This window comes from Eschrichtius robustus, chromosome 21, assembly GCF_028021215.1.
Source record: "Eschrichtius robustus isolate mEscRob2 chromosome 21, mEscRob2.pri, whole genome shotgun sequence".
NCBI classification, from domain to species: Eukaryota; Metazoa; Chordata; class Mammalia; order Artiodactyla; family Eschrichtiidae; genus Eschrichtius; species Eschrichtius robustus.
The window spans coordinates 35,953,909-35,969,023 of record NC_090844.1 but is presented as its reverse complement, the minus strand read 5'-3'; the positions used below and the strand labels follow the sequence as shown (position 1 = coordinate 35,969,023).

The following is a 15,115-nucleotide window of genomic DNA, read 5'->3' as shown; positions in this document are numbered from 1 at the left end:
AGGGAGTTCGCTACTTTGTACTATTTCTTTTTTTAATGGGTTACATTTGTTTCCATGTCCTTTTAGGGAGTTCACTACTTTGTACTATTTCTTTTTATAATGGGTTACATTTGTTTCTATGTCCTTGCAAGTGTAATCAGTGATCAAGTGACTAGATTCTACTCTATACATTTTATATATATATATATATATATATATATTCTTATATCACTGAATCACTTTGCTGTACACCTGAAACACAATATTGTAAATCAACTATAGTTCAATAAAAAAATAAAATAATCAAAATTATATATATATATATATATATTCTACTGTATAAAGACATACTTCTACCAATTACACCCTTCAGATGCTGCTTCATTCACATTTCCAAGAGCTCAGAGATCCAGGATACTTTAAGTATTGCAGGACCATGTAATGTTATTTGCATCATTTTATAGCAAAAGTTCCCAATGTTGTTGAAATGAAGAGTTACTTTTTATTGCCACAGATTCTAGTGTCACTGAAGGAGGTGCTTGGGCTGAGAGAGGGTAGGAAGGGAGGAGACTGCTGGTAAGTCTCAGAGAGGAACAGAAAGGTCAGCTGCACTTCCCTACCACGTGGAAGTCCCAGCCCTCACATGGATAAATACTAATGGTGTCTGACCAACCTGTCGGGGCTTCAGTAGTTAACTTCCGCCAGTAGTTTTTCTTATCACAGGAGGCCAAAAAGGAACTGCAGGCGCTGCTGGCTCAAAAATGAGGTATTATACCACCACCTCAGTTTGGAAAGAAGCCAATCTAAGATTACAGGGGATAAACCATAAAAAGAAATAAAGTTTTCTACTTGAGGAGTTGACCTTATACCCCAATCTTGAAAATGAATTCCAATGTCAACCTGAACTTCAGTCCTCCAACCTCTGCTCACCTGGAACAACTCAGTGCTGCTGATTTGGACCAAGGGCACAGGCTCTCAGCGTGAGCCCAAGCCCCGCTGCATGGCATGCAGGCCCCGGAGTTTAGCTCCAATTCTGCTACCACAACTGGGACCCCGCTTAATCTCTTAGGACCCCTCATTTTCTGCAAAATGTGAAAGCTGGATTTGAAGATTTCTTAAGTTCCTTCCACCACTACATTTCTCTGATTCAGAGCTTTCTGGAATTGAAAAAAAATAAAGGCAGGAAAGCTAAATAACCAAAGGTTAAAATGGTTACAAGTGGGGAGCAGGCCTGGGAGAGCCGGATCCTCACCTTTCCCAGGATACAGTTCTATAGTCTGAATTCTTTTCAAGAACGTATTACTTTAGCAATAAAAACAGAAGCCAGTGCCTGCTTCCTCCCTTCAGAGATGAAAATTAGGCTTCAGTGCTCAAAGATTTAAGCCGTCTCTCCCCAGTCCCATTCTCACGGAGCACCCTAGACCCTCCCAGTTTCCGGAGGGTGCCCTCTGAAGACCTCAGCGACCGGCAGTGGGAGGCGCCCGCGCTGGCTACCTCTCACCCCGCGGGGCAGCGCGCAGGGGATTTTACACGTTGCAGGGGCCTTGCGCTAAATGCTGCTCGCTTGAAACCCCAAAGCCAGGTTATTTAATTTATAAAACATGGCATCTGGGCTTCCCTGGTGGTGCAGTGGTTGAGAATCTGCCTGCCAATGCAGGGGACACGGGTTCGAGCCCTGGTCTGGGAAGATCCCACATGCCACGGAGCAACTAGGCCCGTGAGCCACAACTACTGAGCCTGCGCCCCGCAACAAGAGAGGCCGCGACAGTGAGAAGCCCGCGCACCGCGATGAAGAGTGGCCCCTGCTCGCCACAACTAGAGAAAGCCCTCGCGCAGAAACGAAGACCCAACACAGCCAAAAATAAATAATAAATAAATAATAAATAAACTTAAAAAACCCAAAAACATGGCATCTAATCTATTTCATAGGGTCCTATCAAATGAAAACAAGTTACTAGTACTCTGTTGTTAACTATTTGAGATTTACAGAAACAAAACACCATAGATCTTGGAAACGGTGTTGATAATTGATAGAAAAATTGATAATTGAGAGAAGCGGGAGTGATTTCCAGCACTGGCTTTGTTATTGCTTAGCTGGCTAAGTCTTACCGAGTAGCTTAATATATTGAAGAAGCATAAGCTTTGCAGTCAGACAACTGTGCACTTGTGCAAAATCTGGGTCTCAGCTTCCTCATGTGTAAAATACATAAAATTAACTTGAACTATATCGAGCAACCACTTTTTTGGCAAAAAAAAAAAACAAAACCACCCTAGTTTTGTGGAGTTCATGAGATAACAAAGGTAGAGCACTTACATATTGCTTGGTACATCATACAGGCTCTCAATTAACGGAAGCTATAATATTTTGATTACTATTATTAACAACCCTCAAGGAATCTGCAGAACCATGATAAGACGTGGCCATGCCTTCCTTACAGCTACAGTAAGTAGCATCTCAAGCTCGCGTTGACCTAAGCTCTAAGTATGTATTCCCTGGGAAACGGGATAAATTTGGCACACTGCGGCGATGGACACTCCCCTGTTTACTTGAATCTGATAAACAGCTGTAGATGAGAATTATGCTCCAACTAACTGGAGTAAGGAGACAGCTAAGACAAGTGCCACTCATCTCTCTTTGGTCTTTTCCAAAGCTTTCAGGAAAAACGAAACAAAACAACACAGACAAATAAGGGAAATATAGGAAATTCCGTAACTTCAAAGGAGAAACTCCATGTCTTTTTACCCAAACTCATGTAAAAACATGATGGCCACATGGCTTCTGCAGACAATTACTCACATTCAAGAAGTTTTTAATATAATTTCCTTCATGGAGGGTAACTGGAGCTACAGAATGAAATCTCATTGCACATCATGCACAAATGCATTGTGGGTGAGCCATCAAACCTGAGAAGGGAGGCTGAGGTCAACTGTGTCAAAGCCCTAAAAACCAGAGCAGCTGGCGCGAAGGTGCTCACCCATCACAGGCCTTCCAACAAGGCTCCACATCCAAAGACAGGTTACAAGGGCGGCAGACTGACTTGATGACTTTACATGCCTAACAAGGGTAATGGTCACTTAAAGTGCCAGGGATCCTTACAGTGATAACCTAGCTTGGAATGTAGAAACTCTGGCTTGACAAAGGTCCAGAGGCACCGACAGAGAAAACAAAGGCAGGTGAGGTACATTTTATCACTTCTAAAGGTTTCTCTGCCCTTGGTGTAGGGAAGAATGTTTAAAAGACCACTGAGAAGACTTCTGGTAAGATCGTCTACATTCACACAGTGAAAAATCTGTTAACTGGGACTCTGAAAAGCATCATGAAAAACTCAATGCTGTCTTGGCAGCTCTGAAAGCTCAATGACACAACCTAGTCTTTTTTTTTTTAAATTATTTTATTTATTTATTTATTTATGGCTGTGTTGGGTCTTCGTTTCTGTGCGAGGGCTTTCTCTAGTGCAGCAAGTGGGGACCACTCTTCATCGCGGTGCGCGGGCCTCTCACTATCGCGGCCTCTCTTGTTGCGGAGCACAGGCTCCAGACGCGCAGGCTCAGTAATTGTGGCTCACGGGCCCAGTTGCTCCGTGGCATGTGGGATCTTCCCAGACCAGGGCTCGAACCCGTGTCCCCTGCATTGGCAGGCAGATTCTCAACCACTGTGCCACCAGGGAAGCCCCACAACCTAGTCTTAATGGGGAAAGGGGGCTCCAGGAACTGCAAACCACAGAAAGGTGTGTCCTGGTAAGTTAACTTTGTTGCACCCCACATAAAAGTTTGGCATCATCTGGTAAAGTGATGCACAACCTATAACTCAACAATCCCAGGACTCCAAGGCATATAGCTAAAGAAACTTACACGTTGGCACTAGTCTCTAGGGATATGAATCTTATAGCATTGTTCTTAGTTAGCCCCAAACTGGAACAGCAAAATACCCATCAACAGTAGCATGGATATACTGTTATATTCATACAGTGGAATACTAGACAGCACTGAAAATTACCTATGGATCTACACAAACTTACTGTGAATGCAAAGCTATAAAATAACACAATGATTCCACTGATAGAAGCTCAACAACAGGCAACGAAAAACTGTTGTTTAGGCATGCATACGTAGGTGATAAAGAGATAAGGAAAAGCAAGAAAGTGAACATCATAAAAGTCTGTCTAGGGAGGGAACGATGCTCAGAAAGGAACACGAGGTGCTGGAGGAACTCCTGAGGTATGGGCAGTTCTCCTTGTTTTTACCTGCGTGTTTTATTACTAATTACTCTCTAGGCATGTCCGTTGTGTGCACTTTTCTGCACATGCTGTATCGCCTAACGATTAATCGGTAACCCTGCAGAGGTTCACCCTCGGAACGGGGGCAGCTCGAGGCCGGTCCCCCTGGCCACTGCGGAAAGAGGGACAGGCCCCAGGAACCGTCGCGGTCCCCCGGGCTGGCCGGCGCCGCACACCCTCCCCCGCCTCCCGGGGCGGCGAGGTCCGCGCGGCCCGAGCAGGAGCGGCGGGCTGCCCTCGGCGCTCCAAGCCCGCCACGTCGGCCTCACGGCGCGGGCGCCTGGGGCCGCCCGGCTCCCCGCGGAAGGCGCCCCGCCGTCCCGCCCAGGCCGGGGCCCCGCCGGCGCTCGGCCGCGCGTACCTCTGCACCGCGGAGGACACCTCGCCAGCTCCAGGTGACCGAGGGCACAGATTGTTTCCGGGGCTGCCCGCCACCCTCGCGGGCGACCACTGGCTGCCTCCTCCGGGCCGGGCGCGCGGGCACGGCGCACGCGCACTGCCGCGCTTCCGTGAGGGCGCGGCGGGGACCCGCCGGCGGGGAGCGCGCGGGGGCGACACGCAGCGGGCGGCGGGCGCGGCCGTGCGCAGTGCTGGGCGCCTGCGGCTCGGGTCGGGCCGGGTTCTCGGCGGGTGCGGGGCGGCGGGGCTGCGGGGCTGCGGGTCCGCGGGCGGGGCGGACGGGCGCGCGCGGTGGCGCGCGGTCCCGACGGGCCGGAGGAGGAGGGGCGCCGGTGACGCTGCGGGAGCCGCTGCCAGCGCCGGACGGAGTCGGCGGCCGGGCGGAGGACGGGCAGGCCGACCCTCGGACGCAGCCCCGGGCCGAGCCGCGGGCTTCCTGGCGAGGCCGGGCGGCCGCGAGCCCCGGCGGGAAGATGTTCAACGTGGAGTCCCTGGAGCGGGTGGAGCTGTGCGAGAGCCTCCTCACTTGGGTAGGTGGCGACGCGGTCCGAAGGCCCCCTCCCCCAGGCCGCCGTCCTGGGATCTCCCCGCGCCCCGGGCGGGCGCCGAGGGCGCCGGTGCCGTCACATCCGGGGCCCGGGGCGGGGGCCGGGACGCCGGTGCGGGCGGCGTCCACGGCGGGAGGCCCGGCCGGGTCCGAGGGAAACTCGCGGGGCCCGCGGGGCCGGGCGGAGGCCGAGGACTGGTGCGGGCGGCGCTGTCACCAGGCGGCTCCCCGCCCCGCCGTGGGTGGGGGGGGCACTCGAGACCCCGGCCCGACGCTGCCGCCTTTGTTGTCCCGCTCGCCGGGACGGCGCAGCCCTGGAGGGCGAGCGGCGCGGGGCGCGGGGGGAGAGGGCTTCCCGGGAGGGCGGAGGGTAGAAGGACCCGCAGCCCGGCCTCCGCGATAGGAGAGGAGAAAGTGAGCGGCGTGGAGGTGCCTAGGGAAGGTGTTCGAGGTGAAAATAAGTCCGGAAGGTGTTTGGGCATCAGAAGTGGGACTCGACATTTGGGGGGCAACGTTATGCCATTCTAATTTTAAATTATCAAATGCTTGCTAAGATTCTCACATGTGCATGTAAAAATACGTGTTCCGTTCTAATGCCAACAATCGTGCCTTTAGCAGCCTCTTGTACAGTTGGACGTAAAACCCAAGCTTGTGTGTTTTCATAAGTGCGGTGTCAGTTCCTGGGTTGTGCCTGTGTGTGTATCTACGGGATAAATCTGGTGCTTCTTTGGGGAGCTTTCGTTTTACTCATTGCTAAAACGTTAAATACCACTTTTAGAATGCAGCACTAATCTATTTAGGGAGGTGACTACAGCATTTGTATTAATGTGCAAGGTAAGACACAGATGCCAAACAGATTCAGTTTAGCGGTGCCTTGTGCGATAAGCTTAGATCCCTGGAGTACAGACATCACTGCCCTGTGTGGGGACATTTGGGTGGAACGCTTAGAGGGCCAGTGTCCTAGGCTGGTTGTAACAAACGTAATGAAAATAGTCTGAGATTTTCATAATTTGGCTTATGTCAAATCAAATCAAATTATGTTTTCTGAAACAGAATATGTACAAGGGTAGATAGAGCTTGATCTATTTCAGTAACTTTTGTATTAGGGCATTCTTGGCATTTCAAATCGTTTGCAGTAATATGTAGTTAACATTACAGCTTACAACTATAATGGGTTCTGACTTAAGTGGGGAAATAGGTTCCCCTGCTGCATTTTAGAGAAGAGAAAAAACAGATAAGCTGCATAATGTGGCCAAAGTTTGACTAGGCAGGGGAGAGATAAAGGAAAGAATTACCACATTCTTTGATACTGTGGAAGGAATGGATTTGGCAGAGGTTGTAAACAGAAGATTGAGGATCTGAAGATGTGCATTTTTGAGTCTGTACTTCCTTCAGTGCTAGAAAAAAAAGGCAAGAGGGCAAAGATGAGGAAACTTACTGAATCTGAAGTAGGGTTACGTTGTTTAAAGTCTAGAAAGACGAGTCACGGAAACAAAGAGGTGTGTTTGAAGGGCATCTGCCAGAAGGTGGTGGTCAGTGCAGTTATTTGGGTGAGAAATGCTAATAAAAATACAGAGGAAGAATCACAGAGAGAAGTTTGAAGGGGTACTAACAGAAGCACACCATGGCCACATCTATTTAAAATCTGGTAAAGTGTTAAGAAAATAGCGATAATCCAGGTTATCAGCTATAGAGAGAGGTCAAGTAATCTGGTTTTGTAGAAAAAAAGGCTTTTTGAAATTTCACTGGAAGGCTCATCAAGGAAAATTTCTGGGGAAGAGATTATCAATGACAAAACTGGAGGGCAGAGTCCAAACAAAGATATACAATTCTAAAATTTGGAAACATTTTAAAACGTTGTACATTGAAATGTTTCAAAATAAAGTTGAGGTTAAACGCTGGGTTTGTTCTCTTTTAGTTGTTATTATAAAAAGCAGAATAAATGTTCATGTGGAAAGTGTCTGCGGTAGCTGAAAATGTGCATTCACTCTAGTAGCTCCCCTCATAGCTGAAGGCCAGATGAATGCCGAACACAATTCCAAAACCAAAAGTTAAGGGGGGAAAATGTATCCTATACATTCCGAAGAAAGGACCCCTGTTTAGAATAATTTGCTCTGTTTTGCAAAAAGTTCTAGCTAACTTGATTGTGCAGTTTCTTTGCACACAGCAGGTGAGAAGGTAGCTGCCACATTCAGCAAAATGCAGGCAGCTGTCAGTGACAGAGAAGACCCGAGAGGTGAAGGTTCAGCCTGGGCAGTCTTTGAGCTGACAGCCTTGTATACATCAAAAGCCTCCACATTCAATTACCGAAGATCATAATTATGATCCTGAATATCAAATAAAAGTTTATTTTCACTATACAGCATTTAGTTTGAGATCAGAGGTATATAGTACATATTAGAAGTTCTTCCACCAGAAATGGTTAAAATAACAACTCAGGCACTTAGAGGGATGCCTATTGGCCACCTATGCAGAGTTCATTTCTGTGGAACATCTCAGTGCCCCAAATGCTGGATAAATTGCTATTGTATCAGAAAGGTTACTAGCCCAAGAACCAAACGTTCCACATTTTTGTTGAAAGAGGAATGCTTGTTAAGAGACAAAGTATCATCCTACCAAGGGAAAATGGTTTAAGCTTAAATTCCTAATCAAAGTTTATGCAGCAAAAAAGTTCAGCAGGATGTGCTGGAAAGTTTCCACTCTTAAACTCTCTCCCCACCCTCTGAGTCAAAATGCACTCTTACCTGTTAGAAAAAATCTGCCCTACCTATTACACCTGTCAAGCCTAATTTCTTGAATGGTACATGGAAAGATTGCTCTTTCCTAGGTTTTAAAGACTGAAAAACCAGAAAGAATCTGGAATGCCGCCAACTAATGGCAAGAAGCTAAGTGGAACAAGAATCATCACCACACAGGTTCAGTACATTTCTTCTGGGAAACCCAGCAACATTAACATATCCTTGTAATTTTCATATTTAGCAGCCTGTAAAATGGCATGTTGGTGTTTACAATTAGGGAGGGTATAATTTTTGTGGTGGTATCTCCCCCATTCCATTCTCTCTGTCCTTCCTAACTCTTAGGTCCTCTAATGGAGGAATAAAGGAATCAGATGTACAAAAGCATGTATATTTTTTAAAGCTTTAATTTTTTTTTTTTTTTATTTAACTGAGGGCCAATATGACATGTTAGTTAAGAGTATAGGTTCTGAAATTTGACCACCTGGGTTCAAATCCTGACTTTGCTTCCTACTAACTGTGGGTAGCTTTGGACAAGAAACTTCACCTATGTTTTTTTTGTTTTTTTTTTAAATTAATTAATTTATTTATTTTTGGCTGTGTTGGGTCTTCGTTTCTGTGAGGGCTTTCTCTAGTTGTGGCAAGCGGGGGCCACTCTTCATCGCGGTGCGCGGGCCTCTCACTATCGTGGCCTCTCTTGTTGCGGAGCACAGGCTCCAGACATGCAGGCTTAGTAGTTGTGGCTCACGGGCCCAGTTGCTCCGCGGCATGTGGGACCTTCCCAAACCAGGGCTCGAACCCGTGTCCCTTGCATTAGCAGGCAGATTCTCAACCACTGCACCACCAGGGAAGCCCTTCACCTATGTTTTGATTGCATTCAATTTAACACTAAGAAATGTTTCCTATGCATTAGTATTGATCAGCATAATTGGAGGGCTTGTTAAAATGCTGATTGCTAGTTCCCGGTTCCAGAGTCTGTAATTCAGTAGGGCTGAGCTAGGGCCTGATAGTCTTCATTTCCAACAGGTTTCCAGGTGGCGCTATTAGTGGCCTGAGGCCCACACTTTGAGAACCACTGCTCCAGAGCAAGGTTTGTTAACCTTAGCATTACTGACATTCTGGGCTGGATCATTTTTGTTCCGGGCACTGCTCTGTCATCCTGGTCTCTACCTACTAGATGCCAATAGCACCCACTTAGTTGTTACAACTAAAAATGTCTCATAGGGAGCAAAATTGCCCCTGGTTGAGAATCACTACTCTAGAGATAGTAATTCCAGGTGATCTCATGCTTTACCCTTCTCATGCTTTTGTGGGGGAAGGTGAGGTGGAAGTTGGATGGTGTTAATAGAGCTCCTTGGAATTAAAAGAGAGGTTATGACTCTTCCAGCAGCGTGTCACGCCCTAATGTGGTTAGGTGCAATTACCTTTAAATTTTACTCTACTTATTGGGCTTCCCTGGTGGCGCAGTGGTTGAGAATCTGCCTGCCAATGTAGGGGACACGGGTTTGAGCCCTGGTCCAGGAAGCTCCCACATGCCGTGGAGCAGCTAAGCCCACGCACCACAACTCCTGAGCCTGTGCTCTAGAGCCTGCGAGCCACAACTACTGAGCCTGTGCTGTAGAGCCCACGAGCCACAACTACTGAGCCTGCACTCTGGAGCCAGCATGCTACAACTGCTGAAGCCCGCGTGCCTAGAGCCCGTGCTCCGCAACAAGAGAAGCCACCGCAATGAGAAGCCCACGCACCGCAACAGAGTAGCCCCTGCGTGCAGCAATGAAGACCCAAACGCAGCCAAAAATAAATAAATAAAATAAGTACATTAAAAAAAAATTTTTTTACTGCTGTCCTGAAACACCCTGTAGATTTTAACTCAGAATTTATGAGAACTGGTAGGTGATAGATTTTTTTTAAAATTAAAATACACAGGGGCTTCCCTGGTGGCGCGGTGGTTGAGAGTCTGCCTGCCGGTGCGGGGGACGCGGGTTCGGGCCCTGGTCTGGGAGGATCCCGCATGCCGTGGAGCAACTGGGCCCGTGAGCCACAGTTGCTGGGCCTGCGCATCTGGAGCCTGTGCTCCACAACGGGAGGGGCCGCGATGGTGAGGGGCCCGCGCACCGTGATGAAGAGTGGCCCCCGCTTGCCACAACTGGAGAAAGCCCTCGCACAGAAACGAAGACCCAACACAGCCATAAAATAAAAAATAAATTAATTAATTAATTTTAAAAAAAAAAAAATTTTTTTACTGCTGTCCTGAAACACCCTGTAGATTTTAACTCAGAATTTATGAGAACTGGTAGATGATAGATTTTTTTAAAAATTAAAATACACAGGGGCTTCCCTGGTGCCGCAGCGGTTGAGAGTCTGCCTGCCAATGCAGGGGACGCGGGTTCGAGCCCTGGTCTGGGAGGATCCCACATGCCGCGGAGCGGCTGGGCCCGTGAGCCACAACTGCTGAGCCTGTGCATCTGGAGCCTGTGCTCCGCAACAGGAGAGGCCGCGACGGTGAGAGGCCCGCGCACCGCGATGAAGAGTGGCCCCCGCTTGCCGCAACTAGAGAAAGCCCTCGCACAGAAACGAAGACCCAACACAGCCAAAAATTAAAAAAAAATAAATAAATTAAAGAGTGTTTGCTCTGTAAAAAAATAAAATAAAATAAAATACACATACCATAAAGTTCTTATAAAAGTGCACAATGTGCTTTGTAGTATGATCGCAGGTTGTGCAACCATCACCACTATCTAATTCCAAGAACATTTTTATCGCCTCAAAAGGAAACTCCATAGAGAGAGTTTCTCTGGGATCTGCTTTACTTTTATCTCAAAGCAGAGGTGGACATCCTGTAGCCTTCATGAACGACTGTTTACCTCAAGGGCCAATTCAGAGAAAATAATTGTTTGGAAGCCACATTTAAAAAATCAAAACGAAAATAGTTTTAAGTCCCAAGAGAGAAACAGATATAGTCTTACAAGTAAATTACTTGCATTATTGAATTACCTGCTTTATTGAGTTTTTCCTTATGCTTGGCCAGAGGCAGTTTTCTAATCTTTCATCCTTTACATTTGGTAGAGGGTTTGGATCAGAACCCTTTGGATCAGAGGGTTCCAAATGCCAAATCAGTGCCCTGCCACATAGCATTATTTGATGAACTTGTTAAAAATAGACTCCCAGCCTTCTCCAGCTTCCCAGATGATTCGGGTGTACACCCAGGTCTGGGAACTACTGCTTAAGACTTTTACAAATACGTAATGTCCATTTGTTTTCTCTTTCATTCTTTAAGCAACACACCCCTCCATAAGGTATTTTTCCCAATTTCTAGATTGAAAAACTGACATGAAATGAGGTAAAGTGGCATATCCAAGGTCACACAGCCAGCAGATTAGGAGCAAAGCTGGGGATGGAGTTAGTTTACTTGCAGAGCGTGTTCAGTGAGGGCTGTTCTGGGCAAGGTTGGTGATCAAGAGATGAGTGAGGTGTGGCCCTCACGTCTGCTCTTTTTCATTCTAAGCCTACAAGAAAGAGATGAATTCAGCAACTGTAAAACCAAAGTGGGTGCTTATTTCTTTTCAGACAGCATTGTTATTACCACAGTACCATTGACGAGGGGACTGGAGAGAGTGTGGAGTGAAATTCAGTATCATTTCCTACAGATGATGTTTATTTGGTCCATTTATTCATTTACTAACGATTTATTGAACCTCTGCATGTATAAGGTTAGTGTCAGGGGGTAGCCCGCAAGGGCCCTCTTTTCATCACCTCTCCCAAGTAGACACCTAAGTAGAAACCACCTGCCTTGTGATCTTTAAGGCCATTTCCTTAGTTCCCGCCGCCATAACCATCTCTACCCACAAGACTGTCAAAAATATGAAGAAGCTGCTGACTGCACTTGTTAATAGTTCTTTTTTTAAAGGTTTGATAGATGACACGGCACAGAGAAGTGGACACTCACCAACTGTTAGTAAATTGCTACAGCACTTGTTCAGGGCAGTTTGGCAGTATTTATCAAAAACCTTAAAACTTTCATACACTTTGATCCAGCAAAGTTACTTCTAGGAATATAATCCTGTAAGTAAAAATGTATTGAAGGCAGATGGTCCCCTGACCATTATTTGCAGGGTTTCCATTGTCATTACCTAGTTTGACCTCATGTGTTAACATACAAACCTATGAACATAGGTCTCCCTGCCTATTCCCTGCAAGCCTTTCTCCATACTGCAGCTGCTGTGATCCTTATACGATGCAGACCTCATGGCCTCACCCTCCTGCTCAGAATCCTTTGCTTTCTCTCCTTGCTCTTGAGGATGAAGTCCTAATGTGCCTTGAGAGGTTTTGCACAACGATGCTTCCTTCTTTAACCCTGTCTTTCCCCATTCTACTCTCTTCCCTGTTTTATCTCTTCCTCTGATTCCCATACTCCTCCATTTTACAACCTATAAACTTCAGAGCATGGCTTGCGTCTATCTATTCTCAGTGATTTATTGCCTTCTGAGTCCTGGTTGCGCTACTGAGTAGAATCATTGCTGGCTCAGCTGTATTATTATCTTGCTCAGAAATAATTTCTACTAATTCTCAGCCATGTTATGTTAGTTCTGATTCATAATACATTTAAAATCAAAATGAACTGAATATCTAACCTGACTGTGTGATTTCTACATCTGTATAAAGATATTCTGGTTCTGAGTAAAAGAAATCTCAGCTTGGCCAGGCACAAAGAAGAAATGTATCTCACATAATAGGAGGCTTCAAGATTTTTAGTTTAGTGGCTCAATTTTGGCCTCAAGGACCCCTTTCTTTCTGTTCCTCTTCTCTGCCATCCACTGCATTGGCCGCATCCTAACGGTCAACAAGATGACTGCTTGTGGCAATTGAAGCAACCAGCATGTTTATTCACACCAAGGGGAGGTTGGCTTTTCTTTCCCGGAAGCCCAAGTAAGCCTCTGTTTGCATCTGTTTGGTCCAAATTGTCTTTGCCTGTGCACCCATGAGCCAGTCACTGGCAGAGGGGATGACGGTACCGTGACTTTCTTAGATGATTATCTGTGAGGAGGATGAATGCAGGGAAGCCACCCAGTGTCCACCACCATTTCTCTTTTACCAAAAGGAAAAAATTGCAATAGCAAGCTGCAAGAAACTTCCCATAAGGGAAAACATTTCACAGTGTTCTGCTTTTTAAGACTTATTCAACTCCCAAGATGAGGTAGAAGAAGTCTAAGAATTCTTCTATATGGTTAACCATGGAATCTTTTTTTCCCTTTTTTTAATTTCCTTTTTCCAGATCCAGACATTTAATGTGGATGCACCATGCCAGACCGTGGAAGATTTAACGAATGGGGTTGTGATGGCCCAGGTTCTCCAAAAGATGTAAGAATAAATTGCTTTATCTTTTTGTATGTTATTATACCTGGATATTTATTAGATTGAAAACACGGACAAAAAAATAAAGTGCTCTCATGAAACACGTGTTGTGCAGAGACCAAGAACTGAGCAGCACAGGTGCTTCTGGCAGCCTGCGCTTGTTTAGGTACAGGTGGACCGGCTGCAAGGGTAGTTATGGCTGCAATTGTTGCAGTACTCCAACGGTTTCAGCAGAATTCTTTCTTCCTGTGGTTTTCAGTGTAAGCTTGGCAGACATTTTCCTGTTAGCGTCCGGATTTTGCCATCATAGAAGGATCTGAGAGGCTTTCTCTCTCTATAGGGCTTTGCTCAGACGTTGTCTTACCAGTGAGGCCCTCCCTGCCCACCCCTAGAAAATAAGCGATAGCCATGCCCTGTGCTCCGTTTCCCTTTTAACCTTCCGTATGCTTCTCAGAAGTAGGTAACACTGTATCATATACCATGTATTTTGCTTGCTTATTTGTTACCTGCTGCTTCCCCCCACACCCGTCTGCAGACAGACAGACAGACAGACACACACACACACACACACACACACACACACACACACACACACAGAGTGTAAGCTCCGCCTAGAGGCAGGGTGAAAACATAATAATTGTAAAATTGATATTGTATGGCTGTCTTCAACTTTTGACCTAGGAATTTTTCAAATAAAGGGTTACCTGTGAATTTAAGATGTCAGTAAGTTTGATGTGATTTGGGAGATACTTTTGTCTTTTGAAGCCCCAGCCCTTGTCAGCCTGAGACACTAAAGAATTTACATGGGACTTGCTGAGATTTCCTGCAGCTCTGTTGAGAATCAGTATCATCGCTAAAGGATTCTTGCCGTTGCTCCCCTTGCGGTGAGCTGTGTAGAGCTGCCCGTCTGGAAGCTTCTCAAATGCCTGCATTTCAGAGAATCTACCTGCCTTTCACACTGGCGGTTCATGCTTGAAAACTGTAGGTTGCTGTACCTTTCTTCTGCACCTTACATCTCTCCAGACATACAAGCATGCAGACTTTCTGGCAGAGCTCAAGAAGGCTCGCTTGAAACTGACCAGCCCTGGTTCTAGCACTCAGAAGAGCGGTCTTGTGATTTTCGTGGACACTTTTGAGTGGTGCCCTATAACGTTTAGCTTTTGAATGGTCCAGAGCAGCGGTCCCCAGCCTTTTTGGCACCAGGGACCAGTTTCGTGAAAGACAATTTTTCCATGGACGGTGGGGGAGTGGTGATTCAGGCGGTGATGCGAGCGATGGGGTGGGGATGGTTCAGGCGATAATGCGAGCGATGGGGCGATGGTTCAGGCGGTGATGCGAGCGATGGGGAGCGATGGGGAGCGGCAGATGCAGCTTCGCTCACTCGCCCGCCGCTCACCTCCTGCTGTGCATTCCGGTTCCTAACAGGCCGCAGACCGGTAGCGGTCCACGGCCTGGGGTTGGGGACCCCTGGTCTAGAGAGTTTCAGTGCAGTTCTTAATAAAAATTATTTGTGGGCAAGTGGGCCTAGCTACGTGAGCTTTCCAGGTATGTGTCATTAAATGAATTTTTTGCTTGTTAGTTTGGGTAGGATTTCTATTGTAGAAACCAGAAGAAAGACTGTATGAGTATATTATTTTACCAAATCAAGATCATAACGTGCATTATGTTCTGCAGAGTGGTTATTCTCATTTACCAAAGTCTTGTGGGCATATTTCTCATCAATATTTAGTTTTTTACATTTTTTTTCCAAAATGCATTCTTTTTTTCCTTTTGTTGTGGTATAATGTAGACCGAAAAGCATACTAAAAGAAGTAATTAATTTGTGT

The 15,115-nt window shown here is 46.5% G+C and overlaps 2 protein-coding genes across 4 annotated transcripts in view; one reads left to right on the top strand and one right to left on the bottom strand.

Annotated features, from left to right (window-relative positions):
* Positions 1–4,888, bottom strand: part of RNF170 (ring finger protein 170) — a 29,742-nt gene extending 24,854 nt beyond the window's left edge. The window contains exons 1-2 of one of the 3 annotated variants that reach the window (XM_068531960.1): positions 910–989; positions 653–782 (exon numbers count right to left, since the gene is read on the bottom strand). The gene's annotated coding sequence lies outside the window, so the exon portion shown is untranslated. Of the gene's footprint in view, positions 1–652; positions 783–909; positions 990–4,617 lie in introns of those variants that run through there. The other 2 variants (XM_068531961.1, XM_068531962.1) reach the window with 2 other exon arrangements.
* A 55-nt stretch (positions 4,889–4,943) lies between these two features.
* HOOK3 (hook microtubule tethering protein 3) overlaps positions 4,944–15,115 on the top strand; it is a 97,290-nt gene continuing 87,118 nt past the window's right edge. The window contains exons 1-2 of the mRNA XM_068531958.1: positions 4,944–5,185; positions 13,210–13,295. Of these exons, the coding sequence (XP_068388059.1) occupies positions 5,129–5,185; positions 13,210–13,295 (143 nt within the window). The 5' untranslated portion in view covers positions 4,944–5,128. The remainder of the gene's footprint in view (positions 5,186–13,209; positions 13,296–15,115) is intronic.